This window comes from Lycium barbarum, chromosome 5, assembly GCF_019175385.1.
Source record: "Lycium barbarum isolate Lr01 chromosome 5, ASM1917538v2, whole genome shotgun sequence".
Lineage (NCBI taxonomy): Eukaryota > Viridiplantae > Streptophyta > Magnoliopsida > Solanales > Solanaceae > Lycium > Lycium barbarum.
The window spans coordinates 26,555,331-26,570,201 of record NC_083341.1 but is presented as its reverse complement, the minus strand read 5'-3'; the positions used below and the strand labels follow the sequence as shown (position 1 = coordinate 26,570,201).

General features: G+C 35.4%; 1 protein-coding gene across 4 annotated transcripts in view; it reads left to right on the top strand.

Annotated features, from left to right (window-relative positions):
• LOC132640763 (DNA repair protein RAD50) overlaps window positions 1-13,959 on the top strand; it is a 49,098-nt gene extending 35,139 nt beyond the window's left edge. For 2 of the 4 annotated variants that reach the window (XM_060357519.1, XM_060357521.1), the window contains exons 19-27: window positions 315-484; window positions 558-882; window positions 3,344-3,469; window positions 3,569-3,621; window positions 9,167-9,317; window positions 12,830-12,892; window positions 13,081-13,214; window positions 13,298-13,426; window positions 13,527-13,959. In XM_060357519.1, the coding sequence (XP_060213502.1) occupies window positions 315-484; window positions 558-882; window positions 3,344-3,469; window positions 3,569-3,621; window positions 9,167-9,317; window positions 12,830-12,892; window positions 13,081-13,214; window positions 13,298-13,426; window positions 13,527-13,566 (1,191 nt within the window). In that variant the 3' untranslated portion in view covers window positions 13,567-13,959. Of the gene's footprint in view, window positions 1-314; window positions 485-557; window positions 883-3,343; window positions 3,470-3,568; window positions 3,622-9,166; window positions 9,318-12,829; window positions 12,893-13,080; window positions 13,215-13,297; window positions 13,440-13,526 lie in introns of all 4 variants that reach the window. The other 2 variants (XR_009582359.1, XM_060357520.1) reach the window with 2 other exon arrangements.
• The last annotated feature ends 912 nt before the right edge of the window (window positions 13,960-14,871 follow it).

Here is a 14,871-nt window from a genome sequence, read left to right as displayed (position 1 = left end):
GTACTTACACAAGAAGTCTCATTACTAATTACGAAAGTCAATTGATCGCGGTACACGAATTACATATAATTACAACTAAATAAACTATCCTACAATCAAGCTAGTCAACACTCAACACTCTTAAATTTATTTAAGACAGATTTTATTCAGAATTGTATTGTTGTTAGTTTTCTTGTTAATTTAATCCAACCTATTACAGATCTATCTTTGAAATTTTTACATGAACTATTTTACCTGTACTTTAATTTCTGCTATTTAAAACTAGAAATAGTATGGATATCCTGAGCTCACATTGCATGCTTTGTGAATTTCAGCATCTTGCAGAGGCTTTTGGTCCCTTGTTGAAGGAAAAGGAAAGACATTTGAAGCACCACGCGGAACTGAAAAAAGAACTTGGTAAAGAGTTGGAACAGCAGGCAGAAATTATAAGAGATTATCAACAGGAAGTACTTACACTTCGGAAGATTAACTCCAAAATTAAAGAGTATGTTTAATTAAATAGATGAAGCAAAAGATCATTCTCTAATTGGTCAGATTGATAATTAGTTCTCTTGCAGGTATTATGATTTGAAAAAAGAACAAAGGTTGAATGAACTGCAGGACAAGCAAAGCGTGTCAGAATCTCAGCTTCTAAGTTGCGAGTCCAGAAAGAATGAGGTTTCGGCTGAAGTGATGAAAAGTAAGGATTTGATGCGGAACCAGGATCATTTGAGACGCAACATTGAGGATAACTTGAACTATAGGAAAACTAAGGCTGAAGTTGATGAGCTCACCCATGAGATTGAATTACTGGAAGATAAAGTTCTGACGGTGGGTGGCTTCTCCACTGTTGAAGCTGAGCTTAAAAAGCTTTCACACGAAAGAGAGAGGCTACTTTCTGAGGTATAAGTTGATCTCTCTGTGAATATATTGGGAAATTATTTTTGGTATAAATATTCCACCGATAGACTTCATGTGCTAGCTTTCAACTCTCGATGAACATGTTACCCTCTAGAACTTTTCTCTTTTGGCTTCCATGACTTTCAGTAAAAGGTTGGCATATATAAAAGCATAACCATGATGGGTGGTGTCCTTATATGGACTTGGGCAATCCTCCCCTTGTGAGCTAGTTTTTGGGGTTGAGTTAGAGCCATCCCAATTCTTTGTTTACTGATGTTGGGCCCCGATATTATATGGTCCACCCTCCAGTTAACGAGGTCTGGGTGTGTGGGGGAACGTTAAGAGTCCCACATCGGATATGGGATGCTAATTGGTCTCTTTATATGGATTTGGACTCTCCTCGACCTATGAGCTAGCTTTTGGGGTTGAGGTAGGCCCAAGATCCATTATTTACATGGTATCAAATCAGACAGAGTTCCTGAGACAGAATCTCACCGCCACCCATTATCAAAAAGAATTTTCACGTGCTTGGCCCATGGAAAAAATTAAAATCCGGCTTACACGTGAGGGGGTGTCTTGAGAATATAAGTAAATGTTAAAAGTGTGCTCTCTCTAACAGCTTAAGCTTTTAGATGAGATGGTCACACACTTCAACAGAAAGTTCAATTTAAAGGTCAATAATGTGGTGTGGTTTACTTTTCCAGCTAGAACAGCAGTTTGTCTGAAAGTGGATTCTTTCTTGGACACAATTTACTTTTAAAGGTCAATGTTTTTTAACAAGTAATTCATTACGCATAATTACCAAATTATTGCATCAACTACATAGTGAGTCTTGTAATTTTATTCAGCATTTCACTTGGATACTATTCCTAATGAGTCTTGTAGTTGTTATTCGACATTTTACTTGGATACTCTTCCTTTATTCCTTGGTGGTTGTCAGGCCTCTTGAACTCTTGGATGACACCTTCTTTGATTTGATATTCCTTTCTTTCAGTAAAGCACAGTACATGTTTCTGAATCAACTCAAACCTCTGTATAAATTATTGGAGTTAATTCCCTAAAAGGTCACCCATGTTTTGACAATTGCCTCCTAGTATCACTTTTGTTTCTTTTAGGACTAGAATATCACTCAACTATCACCATTTTCCTCAAAAAATACTAAACACTACAAAACCCTCCTTCTCTCTTAGTTGGCATGCCATGTCACATTCATTTTTTTTAAAATAATAATAAACTTATGGAATAATTTCAAAAACCTCCCTCCAAATTTGCCTTTATAATACTTAGTTCCCTTTACACTAGCTTCCCTTGTTTTGACTCTTTGTAATCAAACTAATTTTAAATACTAAAAATTATTTATGTTGCTAGTATACCCTTTTGTAACCTTATTTATAATGTTTAAACTTTTGACGATGATAGTTTCTCATTGATAGTAAGATTTTTCCCAATTTATAACTATCCAATTTTATAGGTAAAGTGTTTTTGTTTTGTTTTGTTGTGCTTGAAAATTTTAATCTCGAACGCTAAAACATGAAATTCAACAACTGTGATATGAAAATTGATTCAAAAAGCTTGGACTTCATACTGCTTCATTAATTATTTTTAAAGTCTCACGCTTTATATACAGTTTCCAACCCTTTTTCGTAGATATAATTATGCTCCTTCTACTAAAAAAATTAGTATAAAATTTATTGCAATTATACAACTATAAGAATTTAAAAAATGGATTATTCATCTCACCCTCTAAATACTAAAAGTGTGATGTGCTCCTTTTAGCCCAAATATTGTTATTAATAACATGATTATAAGAACAAAGAGAAATATTACCGTCACAGAATTTAGGATTTCTCATAGTGATATTACATTAACACTAGAATTTAGGATTTCTTATTTAGATATAAGATAGTTTTAAATTTTTAGCCTAACTATTAATATAACAATCCTAACAATTAATATAACAATCCTAACAATTTTAGGGGAGAGAACTGTTACGAAACATTGTTCACATAATTAAGTTATAAAAGGGTAAATTTGAAATATTTAATTATTTAAACAAGTTTGGTTACAAAAATTGAAATAAGGGATGTTAATGTAAATATCTCAAACCACAAGGGAACTAAGTGTTATCAAGATAAATTTGGAGGGAGGTCTTTGAAATTATTCCATAAATTTATTATTAACAAATAAAATTTTAATGTGACATGGCATGCCAACTAGGAGAGATGGAGGGTTTTGTAATGTTTAGTATTTTTTGAGGAAAATGGGGATAGTTAAGTGATATTCTAGTCCTAAAAGAAACAAAAGTGATATTAAGAGGCAATTGTCAAAACATGGGTGTCCTTTTAGGGAATTAACTCAAATTATTGTCCTTCGAATTTACATGGTTACTCTTATTGCGGTTAAACAAAGTGCCACGGCACTGCTACTATTGTCCTTCGAATTTACATGGTTACTCTTATTGCAGTTAAACAAGTGCCATGGCACCCTATCTGTTTATCAAAACAATATCTCCAAGAACAAAGTCGATCTTAAGCAGGCACAATACAAGGATATTGACAAACGCTATTTTGATCAGCTAATCCAGCTTAAGGTAATATCTTAGTCCATTGATGCAAGTATATGAAGCTAATTGCTTAGTAATTTAAGACGTTAAGGTATCTAATAGTGTCATTGATGTACCTTTGGACAGACTACAGAGATGGCAAACAAGGATCTGGATAGATATTACAGTGCCCTTGACAAGTGAGCTCCTTATACTTTAGCCATTAGCTCCTTTCTGCATTTTATGTTGGGTTACATGCATTCTAGCAACAACACGTGCTTCTAGCATTCAACATTTTCTTCTAACTTGTTAAAAAATATTCAAGATGATATATCAATTGGGAAAGTTCAAATATATTGTATTCTCACGAATGGAGTGCAAAGATTTTAAATCTTTTTTCTTAAAACACTTAATGTATTATCTTTTTTGATAACCAAGAAATCCCCGAGGGGTAGTGATACACGGTTCGAGACGCAGTCAGTAATTAGTCCGCCTTTTGAAATTGTTAATCTCAATATTTTCCTTTTTCAGCTAAGAGGAATTTGAACTTAAGGCTCTACTCCTAGCAAGTTACTAGTAGTGTACTAGGCCACTAGTTTGGTGCGATACTTGGTCTTTTATATTGCTTTTAATTACTCTCAAGAAAAAACGAGAAGGAAGATATTTGGGGAATATGTTTCTTGATTATTCTTTGAATCATGTTGGGTGTAAATAGTGTTTACAAGTAGACTAAAACGGGTATTATAGTATTCCTACTCCTAATTACAAAACAACAAAGATGGTAAATAAAACAACAAAGATGCTAAATCTTTTCTTTATTTGCAAAGTACCGCTTCTTGCCGTACTTTCAATTTCCTAATATTGACATCCTTAATACTCTCCCTCTAGTTGGAGTGTACACATTGTATGACAAGTTACATATATATGCTCCTAACTTAGTCACAAATTTACCTAATTTTTGTGCTACAGAGTGACTTTGTAAAATATCTGCTAATTGATCATGTAAGCTGACAAAACTAATGAATCTTGACCCTATCTTGTGTGGAATGAAAGGACAATCCAGTTTTATATGCTTTGTTCTGTAATGAAACACTGTGTTTTGAGCAATGTGTACTACAACCAGATTGTCATAGTCTCATAGATCAGTTGCTATGCATCTCCTCCACAACTCTACTCTTTGAGAAGTTGCTTTAGCTATATAAGCTCACATGTAGCCAAAGCCATTGTTCAGTGTTCAGCCTCTGCACTTGATGTAACTACTCCGTCTTGCCTTTTGCTTTTTCATGAGATTAGTTTCTCGATGCATGCAATGCACGTGTAGTTCAATCAAGCATTACAAAGTTCGTACCTAAATATAATACTCCCTCTGTTTCAATTTATGTGACCTTTTTCCTTATTAGTCCGTGCCAAAAAGAATGACCTCTTTCTAAATTTGGAAACAATTTACCTTTACGCAATGATTTATAGCCACACAAAATATATGTGACTCATTTAACACCACAAGTTTAAAAGTCTTCTATACTTTCTTAAACTCCGTGCCCAGTGTTCACATAAATTGAAACGGAGGGAGTAATATTTTAGATGTAGATATATATATTCTTAAAGGCATTAGTATGAGTTGTAAATAGAAATAAATTATATAAAAGGCTTACGTAATACTTTCCAACTTTATTTTTTCTACATTTTTTATTGATATATATCCCTTCTGTAATTTGATAGCCTTTTTATTTTATTCAGAAAATTCGTTCAACTTTTTTATAACATCACTAAAAGGTGGAATTCTGAATCCCGCAATGGTTAACCAAAACTAAAATTAGTAACTAAACTAATGCAAGGATCTAAGTAATACAAACGTAGAAATAATTTCACCTCTTCATTAACATATGTTAAAGGTCACAAAGGTCCTCATTTTTGCTTTCTTTTTAAGTATTTTATCAATCTTCTTTAACTGACATATTGATTATTCAATCAATAACTCTGATGGGGTGTTTGAGCTTAGAAGCTAGACAAACCAGCTTTTAAGCTTTTTATGGCTTATTTTGGTGTTTGGTAAACACCAAAAATGCGTATCAGGCAAAACAAAGCAAAAGTTATAAGTCGGGCTTTACGGCTTAAAAGCTCTTTTAAGTTTGACAAACTATTATGCTTTCTTATCCTGTTGAATTTGAGGAAGACGAAAAGGGTTCTTTGTACCTCAGTATGTTTTTACATCCCATGTGAAGGAGTGTTTATACAAGTGAATCCTAACTGATTAAGGAAAGATAATCAATTACAATATAATAAAATATTCTATACCTATAATTACGCTAGGAAAAAAAGAGTCTCCTAGAATCATGCTAATTAATTAACACAATCAACACTCCCCTCAAGTTGGAGCAAAGATGTCGCACATTGCCCAGCTTGCAAATCAAAGTACGAATAGTCCTTTTGTAAGCACATCCACTAGCTGCTTTTTACGGTACATGAAGCAAATTAAAGGTGCCACTTGTAACTTTCTCTTTGATGAAGTGTCGATCAATTTCAATTTTTGTTCGGTCACACTAAACAGGATTCTGTTCTATACTGACTGTAGCTTTGTTGTCGCAGTGCAAGGAAAGTTTTCCTTTTTCTGGCACTTTCAATTATTTCAGTAGCTTTTGTATCCGAGGAAGCTAATTAATACCCTAGGCTACAGCTCTATATTCTACTTCTGCACTTGATCTTGCAACTACAAATTGCTTCTTACATCTCCAAGTAACTAGGTTACCTCCAACGAGTGTATGGTAATCGGATGTAGACCTTCTATCATCTAAAGATACAGCCCAATCCGTGTATGTAAAAGCTTCTATTTGGAGGTGATCATGTTTAGAGAAAAACAAACCTTTCCCTAGAGCAGGCTCTAGATACCGCAAAATGTAAAAAACAACCAGGATCTCGAGGATCATCCATGAACTGACTCACCAAGATGATTGAATAGGCTATGTCTGGTCTAGTGTGAGAGAGATGAATGAGTCTTCTAACCGACCTCTGATATGTTAAGTTCATTACCGACGGGGTAGAAGTAGCCGGATAGTATAACGGAGGACAAAGCTAACCAATAAATCAAAGTAGAGGGGTATATTTGGCCCTTTTCCCTTTATTTTTCGGTACCTTTTCAATGTATCCTTAAAAACTTCAGTCAAAATTCAAGGTTGTTATTTTTTCCTGCACTTTCTATATGAATTGTTCACTATCATGTAGATTTTCTATTCAAAATTTTGGTGAAATTATTAATTATTATATTTTACAAATAATTCATATTTTTGAAAGTTGGTACAAATAAATTGTATTTGAATCAATTCAAAATTAAAAATCTTGCAATAATCAACTCTTTTTTAGTGTTAACAACTTTAAGAGCATTTAATTTTTTATTTTTTTTTTTAACAAAAAAGGGCTTATTATCACTTTTATACCGAATACATCGACTTATTTTCAGTTTCAGCACTTCTATCCAAACGTGTAAGTGGTTATTCATAAAATCATTACTATCCTCAAGAAGTGCTTTTCAACATGTAGTGCTTAAAAGTTACTTTTGTTCAGCTAAGCCAAACATGTTTTAGGTGATTTCTTCTCATTTTCTAAGCCACTTGTGCTGGTGGGAGATAGCAGGTATCCGATGGAATAGTTGAGATTGCACACATATTGGCTTGGGCACTGCTGTTATAAGCAAGAAAAGATATTGCCCTAAATAAGCTTCCTCCTTTGAGTAAAATGATTCTGGAAATCTATGTCGCAACATTTTCTGTCCTTTGGAAACTGTGACCAAATGAACCCAAGTGATTGCAATTGTGCATGCCACAAAATTATGCCTCCCTCCTGAATCATAATTTGCATAGAAGAAGGCATTATCAGATTGTCACCAAGCACAACAAATACTTTCTTAACAGCTCCTTGGATACAAGCAAGTTAAGAACATATATAACAATGAGTACCATTATGTATCATGCATGTAGTGTGAAGGTTTGAGGATAGGATAAGCATGTAATTTGTCTTAGTTTTTTAGTACCACAGACCAAAAGGAAACTTTCAACTTAAAGCAAATCTATGTTTTTCAGATGATAGTGCTAATAATAAAAACAGTGTTTTTCAGATGTTGTTGTAGTGCTAATAGAAAAGAAAGTGGACTTCTGAAAATGAATAGGGGACTAGAAGAATTGAGGATTTACTGCGTAACACATTACCATTTGGATCCAACTGTCTGGTTGTATAGGTTCAAATCCTATTGGACACAATTTATTTCCATATATATTTATTTTTAGATTTCGATAGCAAGAAAGACTGTTTGAATATTTGAATCCAAGACGCTTAATTCCTTTTTTTTTTATTAAGATTAAGACGAAAGTGATCAATATTTCTTTATGCTTGTTCCTGAAGTATAAAACGGTCCATTTGTTCCTGAATAGCTTCTTTCAAAAGGGCTTCTGCTTCCTCAGTAAATATCTTGGTAGAAGATATGATTTCTTGGAACTGAAGTTTATTAGTTTTTAAGTAAGTACGTAGCTCAACAAGAAATTTCCTTACCTGTCCAACTTCTAATGAATCAAGATAGCCGTTATGTAAATACTGTTTTCTTTCTTTTCTGGAATTAGAATTTGATTCATATCTGACATCTTCCCTAATCTGTGTGTAATGTCCATGTGGGACACTGATATAACCTATATGAGTTGGATTTAATCACCTAAACTATGGGTTCCTATTGAAGCTCAGAAGTTAGCTTGGTCAAAATTGGTCAACAGCTACTACACAGCCTAGTAAGGAGGGACATAAATCGTAAGTGGCGTATCTGAGTCATACTTGGTCTGATGCTAACACTAGTTGAGCACCATGGACGTGAGTTCCTCACCATGTGTCACAAACTTCTGTTTATAGTTTTTGATTTAAATATTGTTTGAACACATTGGAGAATCTTGTCACTTTGTTGGACACCAATGGATTTTTTTCTCTGATAAATATACATATTGAGATTTCTGACCATGCTTTCTAGTCAACATCCAATGAGTGATGGGTATTCTCCAATGGTGACGAAAGTCATACTTCTGTGCGACACAAAACATCTGTTCTTTGTCAGCTATAGTCCAGCTTTCCATAAACATCTAATCATCTATAAAAACCTGAATGATTGGTGTAATACAAAAATAATCAGAAGCGATAGAGTTTTTCCGATATATACTGTGTTTTGCAATGCTTCGACACTCTGCTACTGTTTAGATAACTAATGAGATTCAACTTCCTCGTTTGTACATAAGAGATTTAATCAATAATGAGGTCCTCTTATGGTAAACTAAATTTGATTAAAGAAATAGAATCTCCTGTTGTCTTGATCTAGAAGAAAAAGGAGATTTTGCTGATAGATTTAAACATTCATTATCGCTTTTATGACATGGTGTATGAAACTGCTGTATTGCTTTCTAATCTTTGTTAGACTGGTGTTTTCTTTGTTGATTCTACTCAATGCATGTCCCTTATGTCATATATTTTGTTTACCAAGTTTTTTCTACTATCCCTTATGGTCATATAATGTTTGTTTCCTAGATAAAGGTTATATCAAAATTTTAATTCTGTGTCCAACTATTTTGGGTTCACCTGCTTTTTTTTTTTTTGGTCTTGTTCAGACTACGTCCATTACAACTATTTCTGTATGTTGCATTCTTTTCAAGTATCTCCTGTGTACTTCATGAGTGTGAATTCTAAATACTTTTATGTTCTATTTGGTTTCTCTTGTTTCAGAGCACTGATGCGTTTCCACACAATGAAAATGGAAGAGATAAATAAGATTATCAGGGAACTGTGGCAACAAACATACCGGGGCCAGGACATAGACTACATAAGCATTCATTCAGATTCTGAAGGTTCCGGCACTCGATCTTACAGCTATAGGGTACTAAACTATCTTCAAAACCTGCTGTGTAGTGCTTTATCTGCTGAAAAGAATTAATGTGTAATGGTACTCGAGAAGGTGAGATGAATAGAAGGAATTCTAACGTGAATGGTTATCTTCTGTGTATATTATGCGAAGAAATGGATTTTGAACCTAACTCAACGTCAAAAGCTTGAACCTAACTCAATCTCAAAGCTATTGTCCAAGACCATATAAGGAGACAACATCACATTTCCTCCCCTAATATGGGACAATTAACATGCCCCTTATGCACAAGATTGGACATTTGAAGAATATAATATGAGCCGCAACATTCAGGAACTAAGAATAAGAATGTTTCAGATAGACCCCATATGAGAAAGAAGGGAAATTGAGAAAGAACACTGCTTGATTAAACCCTCAAAAACTATTGGGGTTTAAATAGTAATGCCAACATGTCTAAGAAAGGAAAGAAAACCAATTACATGATTACAAGAAATCAGTCTAATTGATCCTAACCATATTTACATAATCCTAGTAATATTAACAAGATCCTAACACTGCCCCTCAAGCTGGCGATAAAAAGCGTATGTACCAAGCTTGCAACATATATAACTAGTTCTTCAACTGCCAAGGGCTTGATGAATATATCTGCAAGCTGATTATTGGACTTCAGAAACTTTGTGACAATGTCTCCTGAGAATATCATCTCTGACGAAATAACAATCAATTTTTGTGAGCTTTGTCGTGCCGAATTTCATTTCTTTTAGTTGTTTATCCCTATGTATTCATATGTAACCACTATCATAGACTGATATTCTGCTTTGATTGATCTTGCAACTACATTTTGTTTCTTACTTTCCCAAGACCCTAAATCCCCTCAACTGGAATACAATATCCTAAGGTAGATCATCTTTTAGAGGGTGAACCTGCGCAATCTGCTTCTGTATATCTCACAATGTGCTCATGTTTTTCAATCTTCATAAAATAAGCCTTGTCCTGGAGCAAATTTTATGTGTTGAAGGATGCAAATAAATGCATTCCCATTACTCGAATCTTGGAATTGACTTACAACACTCACTGGGAAGGCAATGTCAGGTCGAGTATTTAACTTGCCTTCCATCGCCTATATCTTCCATGATCACTAGGAGGTTCCCCCCGACTTCGTAGACGCTTAATATTTGGATCTATTCGAGTATCAATGGGCCTGCAGTCCATCATTCTTGCTCATCTAAGATATCAGTGGCATACAGATGTTAAATGAAAGTTCCATATTTGGATTGGGCAACCTCAATATTTAAGAAAAGCGAGGTCCTTGGTCTGAGAATGTGAAAGGATGATGCTTTAATTTGGTAATTTCCTCTTCATCATTACCTGTGATGATTATATCATTAGCATAGACTACCAAATACATGCACAGATGCAAAGAGGAGTCCTGAATAACCATTCTGAATTTACCAAATCAGGCTCAAGGACACCGTTTTAGACTATAGAGTGACCGGCACAATTGACAAACAAGACCACTAAACTCCCCTTGAGCAACAGAGTCAGGTGGTTGCTCCATGTAAACCTCATCCTCAAGATTGCCATGGAGAAGAATATTCTATTGTCCAATTGATGAAGAGCCCAATGGCGAAAATCAGTCTTGGATTGAAAAGATGACATATGTTAACATTAGCCACGAGAGAGAAAGTATCAATGCAGTCAAGCCCAAATATTGGAATGTAAACCTTTTGGCAACAAGACGGAGGCCTTAAGTCAATCAATTTGTAGATCTGGCATATTTTAACCACATAAATCCACTGACAACCAGTTGTAGATTTGCCTGGACATAGAGGAACAAACCCTTAAGTACCACTAGCTTGAAAAACATACATCTCTTCTATCATAGATTGTTGCCATTCTGGATGAGAGAGCTCTTTACCCGTAGACTTAGGGATAGAACGTAGGACAAAGAATACACAAAGGCATAATGCTGTGGTGATAGGCGATGATTACTCAAATCGACATAATTGAGATTAGGATTGAGAGTGGAGCGATTACCTTTGCAAAGAGTAATTGCAGGACTAGGAGGAAACAAGTTCGCAGTGGGTGAGATATATGATGCAAGAGATGAATCATTTGGACCTGAGTGTTGGATGTTGACGGCGATGATAAGTGAAGAATGGTGAAGCTGTAGAAGGTGGAGTTGTAGTTGGTAGAAGTGAGACTATGGTGAAGCTGTAGATTGGAGAAGATGCAGAAGTGATAATGAAAGAATCCCAAAAAGACTCAAAAATGTCTAGGTGTTTACCTGAACTCTTGGATTTTGCTCCTGTTTAGCCTCTTTTTTTTTTTTTTTTTTGGTTTGTATCAGTCTTATGACTGAGTTGGGCTCTAATTTTGGCCCATTCCATTTCGTTTTGTATATCAAGTCTAGAACTCTATCATTATCATTCTATGCTAGCATGTGTCTTGATACCATTTAAGCTCTAGAATTCCATGGGTTGTTGAAATTAGAACAAATCATACCTAATGTAATCCCACATGTGGGGTCTAGGGAGGGTAGAGTGTACACAGACTTTACCCTACCTCGTGGAGATAGAGAGGCTGTTTCCGAAAGACACTCGGCTCAAGTAAAGGATTTCAAAGCAATTTGAAAAAGGAAATACGGAAATGAAGGAGACATGACAACTAATAAGGAAAGTAGTACATAGCATTCCGAAAACATGAATAACAACAACGAATAATGCGATAACCGAAGCATAAGAAACACAGGTGGTTAACAAAAATCGAAGAACAAAAAACTATGAGAATAGTGCTAGTATAAGAAAGTAGAAACCGATACGACAGATACGATGCTCCCAACTACCACCAAGCCTATCCCGCAGAAAAATGAGACAGCGCTCAACTACCTACTAACCTTCTACCCTAATGTGCGACCTCCATGCCCTCTTATCTAAGGTCATGTCCTCGGTGAGCTGAAGATGCGCCATGTCCTGTCTAATCACCTCCCCTCAATATTCCTTCAGCCTACCTCTACCTCTCCTAAAACCCACCATGTCAACCTCTTACACCTCCTCACTGGGGCATCTACACATCTCCTCTTCACATGCTCAAACCATCTCGGCCTCACTTCTCTCATCTTGTCAACCACGGAGTCCACTCCCACCTTGTCTTAGATATCTTCATTCCTAATCTTATCTCTTCTTGTATGCTCACACATCTATCTTAGCATTCTCATTTCCTCAACTTTCATCTTCTGAACGTGAGAGTTCTGGCCAACATTCCGCCTCATACAACATATTCGGTCTAGCCACCACTTTGTAGAAATTACATTTTAGTGATAATTAGTTTGAGTTGTTAGCATTAATATTGTCACTGTTGTATATTGGATGTTGCTAATCTTGATTGTATAATTACAAAATTCCCATATATGGTATTTGTCAACTTCTTTTTTTCTTTTGTGAATTGTTCGCTTCGCACTTAAAGCCCCTGAACATTTGTTGATATTCTTGCACTTATCTTTCTAAAATAATGCCTGTGATTCACAGGTTTTGATGCAAACTGGTGATACTGAACTAGAAATGCGAGGGAGGTGTAGTGCTGGCCAAAAGGTGATAGTCATCTCAATTTTGATTATTTCTTTATCGTGTTCACTTGATTTATGTGCCAATAAAGCTTTGATTTGACCACTCCTTTTGCTTAGATCAAATCCGAACCCGGACGGAACTTTCACTAATTTTTTTTTTTTTTTTCCTTTTTCTTTTGAACTGTCTTTTACTGGAGTTTTCTTATTCTTCAGGTCCTTGCATCACTTATCATACGATTGGCATTGGCTGAAACTTTTTGTCTCAACTGTGGAATTCTAGCACTGGATGAACCTACCACAAACCTAGATGGCCCCAACAGTGAGAGTCTTGCTGCAGCTCTGTTAAGGTATGTGTTGTTCATTTACTAATTATGAGCTGCTGCTCAATGTGAATTCTTAAGGTTGCGCTTTGTTCCTTCAACATCACCAGAATTATGGAGGACAGAAAAGGCCAAGAAAACTTTCAACTAATTGTCATTACACATGACGAGAGATTTGCTCAATATATTGGTCAACGCCAGCATGCAGAAAAGTATTATCGCATCACAAAAGATGACCAGTAAGCCTAAGTGGTCACTTTCCCTTCTTGATCTATTTGTTTATTATCAACAAGCTTGCAGTATTTAACACTCAACGTTCTTTTTCCTCCCTCTTTCCAGTCAGCACAGCATAATTGAAGCTCAGGAAATATTTGATTGATATCACATGGTTTCAGCCTCCGGCAGTATTGTATATCAGACGCTTCACAGCTGGACCGAAGTACGTATCAGAAAGCTAGTAGTCCACCATATGATAGGAACTGGATAGGATAATCTCATTCTTCCTTGGTTAAATATTTTGTCTACTCTTTCTTGTATTATGTAATCTGTAAATTAGTGTTCATCTAATCTTAAATGATCTATGCTGAGCTACTCTTCTTTGTAAAATATTCAAGTCTGTATTTCCTGGCATTGTGGGAGATCGTTTGCAAGACATAGCTGAAACAAGCAGGAACTCTCGTGTATCGGAAGGGGTAAGTTGTATCTGTTCTCCAAAAATAGAGTCGTGTTTGTTATGTCTATTAAGGAATGCAGAATAGCTAAATTACTCAAACCACCTGATTGGATTGCTGACAAAGACTGTGATAGTTAATGATTTAGTCGAATAGTGGTAATAAAACTATGCTGCTTGGAAAATGATGCGGACGGGCGACGAACTCGAGTGAATTGCTTTTCGATTTTACGGTATAGACACTTCTGACCTCCCAATCTATGCCTTGCGGTAATGATTTCTCTCGGATTACGACCCTTACCACGTGTTGTCCGTTGATTCATTTCTGTTCTGTTCTGGGAAAATTTTAAATTGAACAGTTTTCAGAAAATTTATTTAAGTTTATCAAAATAAGATCTTTACTCACCTGCAGCGGCGCAAGTAGCATTAAATGTGGGGTTCAATTGAAGCCATAACTTTCACGCGGAACCTAAATTTATGTGTAAAAAAATTATTAGAGTTGCAATAAATAGTAAACATGAATCGGTAAATTTTAAAATACAATGGTTCTACTAAAAATTTTAAAATATTAAACCCATAAAGTTTAAATTTTGCATTTGTCTCTGCTCGCTTGAACGGCGTACTTGAGCACTAATGCCTGCACACCCCTCGATTCTCTTTCTATGACTACTTTGGAAGAGAAAGTGTCACTACTCAATAGTTTTCTTCTTTACCCCATATAGATATCGAATAGAATGAGTTCGCTTCATGATTTCATGACATGCCAAATAAGGGATTGTTAGAAGCTCCTGTCACGGACAGCTATAGCCAACTATTTTTTACAATAGACTTCAAGAATAATAACAAAAGCTCCGTATCAATTTTTATGAATAGACTGAGTACTTTTGAGCGTAAGATTGTCTGTGTTCTATTAACACTACTGGTAATAAGAGACAAATCTACTACCGAGCCAGTGAAAAGTCCTCTGAACTAATCAATATCTGCTGCAACTAAATATTAGAGGTTCATAATCGG